The following is an 8582-nucleotide window of genomic DNA, read 5'->3' on the forward strand; positions in this document are numbered from 1 at the left end:
TTGTTAATTTCTACAAATGGATTGAGAAACGTACCCCTGGCCGGGGTCCACAGCGATGGCCCGAGGGTGTTCCATACCCCCGGCGATGAGGGTGGTTCGTAATTCGCCATTTAGTTTAGACACCTCAATCTGGTCCAGGTTACTGTCAATCCAGTAGAGATTTCCCGCTATCCAATCAACAGCAAGGCCTTCTGGAGTGGCTAGACCATGCTGGACCACCACCTCGATTGACGAAACACCTGCCGGGACAGCAAACTGCGTTATTTTAAAGGAAGTAAATGGTTGTTAGGTTGTTAGCTGGTCAGTCAAGCTCAAAATTACTTGCATTACGCTATGAAGTGTGTGAAATTTCTCAATATCGACTCATCAATTCTTTTGTGATCTAAGTGTAAATTACTTCACACATTTTGGGAGCTTTTGAAGCTGAAATTATAACACAGTTGGTAGACTGACTTTTTAAGTGTAAAACTAGCTATATAAACACATTTTGTGAGGAAATGGGAGAAGTAAGAAGTTGCACCCAAAAGTAGTTTCTTCCAAAATAATTCCTTGACACAAACTCTTGTTTTTTTTTTTTTCTTCTGCAGTTCTGCAGTTTTCAGTCCCACTGTAAATTCCACTGAATCATATTAAAGTCCGTATGGTACAATCAAGTCATAACTGTCATAAATTATGTAAAAAATAAAACTGTTGAACATACCACCTCCCTCTGACAACTTCCCGCGGTAAATTTTGTCCTCTACGACATCGGTCCAATACAGCAGGCTCTGGCTGAAATGGAAATCTAAAGCAATGGTGTTCCTGAGCCCGGGGACCAACAGGCTGTAGTCGCCCCTTTGCAGGTCGATGCGTCGAATTTCGTGTCTGATGGAAAAAATGATGAAAGCCTCAAAAGGATCTACAAAAAGACAGAAAACAATCAGTAAAGAGAACTAGAACGCACAGGACTGTGAATATATTTAAGCAAGATTAAAGCAAGATTTGTTGGTCCCCTGAAATCACAATCAAAAGGATCTGTGTGTATTTTAGGGAGTGGTTTTACAATAAACTGCTAGAAAATTAAACAACATTACTCATTTGTAGACTAAATCGTTAAAAATTTTAAATTGACAAAATAATTTGTATCCCTCAAGTGAAATATTGTTAAGAAACATTACCAAATAATTTTAAAATGAAAAAAAGCTAAATGCTAAGATGTTAAAATAAAATAAAAAGACTTATTTAATAAAATAAATACTAATTAAGTTATAGAGTAGATAAAAACTAATTAAATTAAAATTACATTTCAAATAAAACTGAAATGACGGCAAGACATTTGAAAAGTATTCATAAAAAACATTAAAATATAATTTAATAATAATAGTATTAATAGTAATCTTTGAATAAAATGTTGGCACATTCCAAGCTATGAATAATGCAAAAATGTTATGCGGCACACATCTCTACAAGTCTGAGACCGAAGAGGAAACCTTATGTGGACTGCGATATGAAAACTGAGCTGTATGTTACAGTGAAAGCTTGTTTTTCTTTTTATTAAAACATGTTACCGAGTGCTCTCCGTGCATATCTTCCTTTCCACTCACATAAAGTGCGCGGGAGTCTGAACTCTCTGATAATTCCCAGCCCGCTTTTGCACTCTTGTAAAGTCAAAACGCTAAAATGAAATGCATACATACAACGGATGCATTTTACACCTTAAAACTGACTGCACAATCCTCTCTCCAAAACTAAATATGAATAAACATGCACTGAAAAAAAATAATCTGGCAGCCATTTATCCATGTTATTTACAGCACAGAAATGAAGGGTCATTTGGTTTCCTTGAGGTTAATTGCCTTGCAGTCTGGACTGTTAATCTGGTTTTAACCCTGTTTGAGATCGAACCTCTAATTTTCATGTGAAAAATTCAGATTGTTAACCACAGGCCAACCAAGAATCATCATGCTGTCTTTTACCTGTATCATAACAGCTGTCCCCATCGGGTCCAAGACTCCAGCCTGGATAGCAGGAGCATTTCACAGTATTCTTGTGTTGTTCGCACACTTGGCTGCAGCGTAGGTGCTTGGTACAGTAATCCAGGACTTCGCACGTCCGACCATCCGAACCCAGTTGGAACCCGGCCGGACAGGAACACACGACCCCTTTACCGGGCGCCACAGAGCACTCATGACTGCAGCCGCCCTTTCTCACCGAACACTGGTCTGAGATGGAGAAACAAAGCAGGCGTAGGGGGTTAACGTCAGAAAGAAAGGCCGAAACCGTCACTTCAGAAGTAAATAGCAGTATGAACACATATTATAGCATTAAATGAGCATTAAAAATCAAGCTCTGCCTCAAGATAAACTATTGAGGCATAAAAAGGTTATATCACAACCCCCCAAAAAAACGTTTTGAACTCTTTGCTTTAGCAGGACGGTGACTATTTAGTAAATTAATGCTAAAATATTAATCCCAGTAAGTATCTGACAACTATAAGCAATGCATAGGTTTGATCTTCCCACAAAAACCGAGGCCACGGAGGGATTCAAGGTAACACCGCCTTGAACAGCAAGGTTTAAATGAAGCGTCTAGCACTGACAGAGGATAATGTATGCATAAACCTCAAGGCAGTCAGATTGGTGGTGGATTTGTGGAGTGAATAAAACTGTGCTAGACACTCAAATGGAAACAACAAAGCACAGGCAGAAGAGATGTGGGGAATAGAAATGGACCATTGATGAGGGGAAAAAGAGCTGGGGAAAGGTATAAAAAGGCAAGTGAAATACATTCAATCGAGTATAATCTGAGGCATTGAGGAGTCGTAAGGGTCTGAGCGAAGTTACTAATACAGTAGAAAGATTTAAGTATTTTAACAGGGGAATAAAGGATCTTTTTTGGACTGAGAGAAATTGTACATACACAAAACCTGATTTCAGCATCTTGGTTTTGTCACGTTGTTGTTTGACTGAAAACCTCGAAGTCTTCATTTCAAATTCAGGATTCGTCCAAACAGATTTAAGACAGATGGATGCAATAAGTTACTTTTTCTTGGGGAAATGCAATTTTGTAATGCATTCATTTTAAAATGCACTTTCCCCAACACTGGAGAGATTTTTCTAGGCATCCAAGACTGTCCAGCTGTGTATGTCAGATCTCATCAAGTTGCATTAAAAACAAACCAGAATTCACAATTCATAGCATAGCGAAGGCCAGCAGGTCCATTCACATGTCTTCTGTAACACTGACAAAAGCAGCCGCAGGGCAAAACCTTGCAATGCCCATTGAGATCAGGAAAGAGCTGTTGATACTTATATAAAGTAAAGAACCAGCTAAGCACTGACAATCTGGTTGAAGCACTTGAGTTGCATACTAACAAAGAACAAAAAAATGGTGACCTATTTCTCTCCAAGATTGACTCTACAAAGCTGGGAACGTGATCTGGGGGCTCATTCATCATGATTAGTCCTATTAAGTGTAGGCCAGGTCTGTTTTAAACAATATTTATCTCACTCAGAAAACTTCTGCAATGTTTCTAGACCACTGGGTTTTGACGATTTTGTATTTATCTTGACCGGGACGAGTGCATTCATCTCTGCCAGCGGCTTTGCAGGATTTGGTTTCAGTCCAGCTTTCATTGTAATGTCCGAGATATTTTAGCAGGACACTGAGCGTGTGCTTAAAGTTAATGGGGATTTGATTGGCCCTTTTAAAATTAAAAGGGACATTAGACTGAAATGCGACGTAAAATGCTCTTTCGGGCCCGCTGAACCTGTGCTTGCTGCGATTCGGGCTACAGCTTTCAATGCAGTGCTAACACAGACGACACTATTGTTTCATTAAAGACCAGTGAGAATAGAATAGAATAGAAATAGAATAGAGTTAATAAAAAACACAAATAAATTATTGACCATAAAATAAATATATTTTAAATTAAGTATATTACAAAGAAAAAAGGAAATTAAAATAAATATATTTTAAATATTATTTAATTGTATATTTATTTTTGAGAAGCAAAAGTTAACTAAGACATTAAGAAGTATTTTCTGAAAATATATTTTATTATTATTCTTAGCTTAAATAGCAAAAAAGAGAAGAGAAAGAGAAATGCTATAATTTACATAATATATATATATATATATATATATATATATATATATTTTTTTTTTTTTTTTTTTTGAGAAGCTAATTCTTGCATTCTTTATTTTTTAAATAAATTATATTTTCAATATTTGTTTTTAAAAAAAATTGTGTACTCAAAATCTGGCATCTGCATGGTTGCCATAGTGATGACTTACACCAAGACACATACAAAAGAAGCTGTCATTGTAGAAAGAGAAAATTTGGCTCGCGCTCCTTTGCTCATTCACAAAGAAAACAACACGTGTACATAAAATTTGGAATTCAGCTGAAAACGCTTTTTGTGAGTGTTTAACACTAAAGCTTTAGCCGTACGTCACTGCAGTCACGTCCCGAGCTCCGAAAACAAACCCTGATCTGAAACACATTGGATTTTAATCAGATTTTAAACCACATATTGATTCGGTTTGGATACGGTTAGTTACAGTCAGATTCCATGGGGTTTTTGCTACAAACAATTAAACTGATTTGGGTTGGATATTTGCTGCCTATCTGAACAAAACCTAATTATTTTGGTCGAAAGGAGGAAATAAATTCCCAGTCAAATTTCCTTTCTGACAGACGGAACTGATATCTGATGATATTTCAGGTAAATGTCATATGACTTGGGAGTATGAGAGATATTGAATTTGCTGCGCCATTCCTGATATATTAGACTCATATTTTTTACCGAAAATAAGGTAATTTACAACTAGATGGTGGATAATATATATATATATATATATATATATATATATATATATATATATATATATATATATATATATATATTAATCTGTTCAGTCATTACTAACTGCAGAAAAGACCTTACAGAGTCTCTTTTCAGCTTTAATCAGTCTGGAGGGGGAAGTGTGTGTGTGTGTGTGTGTGTGTGTGTGTGTGCGCGTGCGTGCGTGTGTGTGTGTGTGTGTGAAAGAGAGAGAGAGAGAGGATGAGGAGGAGCCGATAGATGTAATTGGCTCTAAGCTGATATTCCAGTGCTACCTCATCTCACCTGAGGGAAGAGATCTCTTTCTGAAGCTTTCCTAAATGAACCTTAATACACACTCACTAAAATCCCCCAATCCCCCAAGAGTTGAGTCGAGATGAGAACACACACACACACACACACACATCGTACAAGTAATACAGTAATACAGTAATATTATTATTATTATTATTAATAATAATAATAATAATATTAATTAACAAATACATTATTACATATATATTATAATATAATAATACAATTTATTACTATCTCTAATAATAATAGAATGCATAGAATATTGTGCTTGTATATTATTACATATTGAATATTATTTTTTTTTTTGCTACAATTTAAGTCAAAATTAAGGTAAAAATTGATTCAGACATTGTACAATTATTTATTTATTTTTTTTAAATGTATGTTTAATTTATGTTTAGATTATATTTATGGAGACCGAAAGCGATTTTAAAAACACATCTAAACAATCGGGACTATTTTGCATTACAAATGTAACCACTTCTCTTGTAAAATTATTTTAAATCATGTTCATTTAAATAACATCAAGATAAATGAAAATAAATGATTAATTATTTTATTTTTCTTACAAAAGTATATATTTATTGATTTACTCTGCGGCATCAGAGTATCTATTGTAACAGATCTATAAAACGGGGGGAAAAAAGGGATACAAAAAAATATAATCTATAAATACCTAGGCCAATGTTTAACAGTACAGCCCTTAAACAACAGAGAATTATTGGTTCAAAACAATGTCATTCAATGCCCATGTCTAAACTTAAGCTTCACCTGAAATCTGATTGGTTGATAGAAATGTTGTTCCAGTGAGGAAGCTGATTCATGAACGCATCAACATCACATTAAACCTTATATCACCATCATGATCACTAACAAACTACATCCCATGACTCACCACAGTACGGTCCCTCGTCGGAATGGTCTGCGCAGTCCCTCCAACCGTTACATATTCGCTCTGGCGGGAGGCACACAGACGTGTCATTGCCACAGGGAAACTTCGGAGGCTTACAGACGGACACTTCACACCCCTCCTCATCCGACTGGTCCTCGCAGTCGATGTCTCCGTCGCACACCCAGTCCATACTAATGCATTTCCCTATGCATGAGAAAACAAATGTTTTACAAAAAACTCTAGCCTATCTGTGATATGGCATATTATTTCCCATAGGGCTACATACAGTTTCACAGTGCTTGTTGGTCCTTGTTGTTTGCTCTATCATTGGCAATAATGGGGTACATAATCTTTGTTAGCTGTTAGCGTTAGGACTGACTGTTTCATAGCCATTTTTATTTAAAAACAACTTTTCTCCAATTTAATGGGAGACCTGAGTTTCTCTGTACAGTTTCATACAGAATCCTTATCGGTTCTTCTTAATGGTGTACTGAATAACCTAAGGTGTTTTGAATTTTGTCTTTCTTTTTTTTCCATGTATGTGAGTCATGAGACAAGTCATTAGCGGTTCCCTCATTATCTCTCCAGACATGTCCTTTAAGAAGGTGAAACGGGGCGATGAGTACATAAATTACTTTTGTGTATCTTCCGAGACCAAATAGTGTCTTCATGTTCATTGGACTTTCACCAAGACTTCGCTTGATCAGATTTTAATTCACTTTACCTTGGGTTTTACAGAAACGTTGTTTAGCTAGGTCTCTGTACTACCTGAATTTATATCCTTACCATGCTAGATTAAAAAGGCTAAAATTAAAATCTACTCCATGTTTATAAAAGGTCTGAGGCAATAAAACATTCTGACACTTGTTCTACAGTTTCTAGCTGTTCGGTTTTCAGTCCTACAACCGGGAGTGAATTAGCACTTTCGCTAACAGCTCCACTCAGGGATGACTAATGGCTTTACAACAGCGGTTTTAGATTTAAGAATAAAATAAGCTTTGTGACTTCCAGGTTTTGATCCACAGTATAAAATTATACACAGTGACACCTCAAATGTGAAACGTTATGTGCTTTTTATTTGCTAAAGTAAACATGCTATCAAGTTGCTAGTGAGAGCAGGCAACACAAAATGAATAAGGAGGTGTTCACACAGGACGTTTTTTGTAGGTTAGTGATAGGCTTATGATTAATGATATGGACATAAAATATATTTACTTCTCGCTGAAAAAAAAACCTGCTTATAAACCAGCCTGTGTTGGTTTTTAGCCTTTCTAACTACCGTATTTTCTGGACTATAAGTCGCACTTTTTTTCATAGTTTGGCTGTTCCTGCGACTTCAGTCAGGTGCGACTTATTTAACAAAATTAATTTGACATGAACTGAGAGAAATGAACTAAGAGAAATTAACCAAGAGAAAACATTACCGTCTACAGCTGTGAGAGGGTGCTCTATGCTGCTCAGTGCTACTGTAGTCTACACTGAAGACACAGAGCGCCCTCTCGTGGCTGTAGACAGTAATGTTTTCTCTTGGTTCTAAATAAATGCGACCTATAGTCCAGTGCGACTTATAGATTTTTTTTTCCTCATCGTGACGTATTTTTGGACTGATGCGACTTATACTCAGGTGCGACTTATAGACCGAAAAATACGGTAGTCAAGTTGGTGTTAGCTAGATAGCTAGTTGGTCATCCAGGATAATAAGTGCCTAAAACCACAGAAAAACCAACTAAAAGACATGCCTGAGAGACCACAAAAGACAGGAAACCATTTGAGGTTGATTTATGATGTTTTCAGCAGGCTTGGGTACAAGAATGCAATGTCTTTAAGCTTTATTTATAAGTTTAGGCTGGTTTAAGATGATTCAGGTTTGGGGGGCACAATAATGCAATCCCTGCTGATTTTTTTATTTATTTTTATAAATAAATAAATAAATACATAAATAATCTAAAACCAGCCTGCAACCAGTTATGACCAGTGTTTGGAATAACACCCTTTAAAAGAATGGCGTTAAGTAACGACGTTATTTTTTCAGTAACCGGGTAATCTAACTAATTACTTTTCCCGCCGTAACAACGCCTTTAACATTGCTTGACATTAAATGCGGTGCGTTACTATGCATTGATTTAATAAACTATGTAATCCGAACGCACCCCTGGCTCAAACACTGAGTGAGGAGGTGGGTTAATTAAAAACGAGATAAGCGATTATGATTGGCTAAGGCAGAGTCATGTGTTTCATGGTAGCCAATCAGAGCCATTGTTTTTACATACATGTCGGCACACACGCCAGCGGCGCCAAACACACACACACACACAACAGTTAAACAGAGATTCGCAGCAGCAGCAGAGATGACGGGTCAGGAGCAATCCGATGAAAAGTTGGCATTTTCAAGGTGGAGATATAAGCACTACTTCAAATTCATTGTGGTCAAAGGCAAGAACGTGCATTTAATGTGTAGCCTACATGTAATTTGTGACACACACATCTACAAAGCTAGTGACCAAAAACACTTTTCTTACAAAGATAATACTTGAAGTGCAGGATAAAACTCTTGCTGTCTGTTGACGT

At 36.5% G+C, this 8582-nt stretch overlaps 1 protein-coding gene across 1 annotated transcript in view; it reads right to left on the bottom strand.

The window, feature by feature from the left end:
• The window catches only part of LOC127943256 (low-density lipoprotein receptor-related protein 1B), a 208603-nt gene that overhangs the window by 115545 nt on the left and 84476 nt on the right, over window positions 1-8582 (bottom strand). The window contains exons 22-25 of the mRNA XM_052539581.1: window positions 6018-6218; window positions 1956-2201; window positions 701-898; window positions 35-239 (exon numbers count right to left, since the gene is read on the bottom strand). Coding sequence (XP_052395541.1) covers window positions 35-239; window positions 701-898; window positions 1956-2201; window positions 6018-6218 — 850 coding nt within the window. The remainder of the gene's footprint in view (window positions 1-34; window positions 240-700; window positions 899-1955; window positions 2202-6017; window positions 6219-8582) is intronic.

This window comes from Carassius gibelio, chromosome A22 (genome assembly GCF_023724105.1).
Source record: "Carassius gibelio isolate Cgi1373 ecotype wild population from Czech Republic chromosome A22, carGib1.2-hapl.c, whole genome shotgun sequence".
Taxonomy (NCBI): domain Eukaryota; kingdom Metazoa; phylum Chordata; class Actinopteri; order Cypriniformes; family Cyprinidae; genus Carassius; species Carassius gibelio.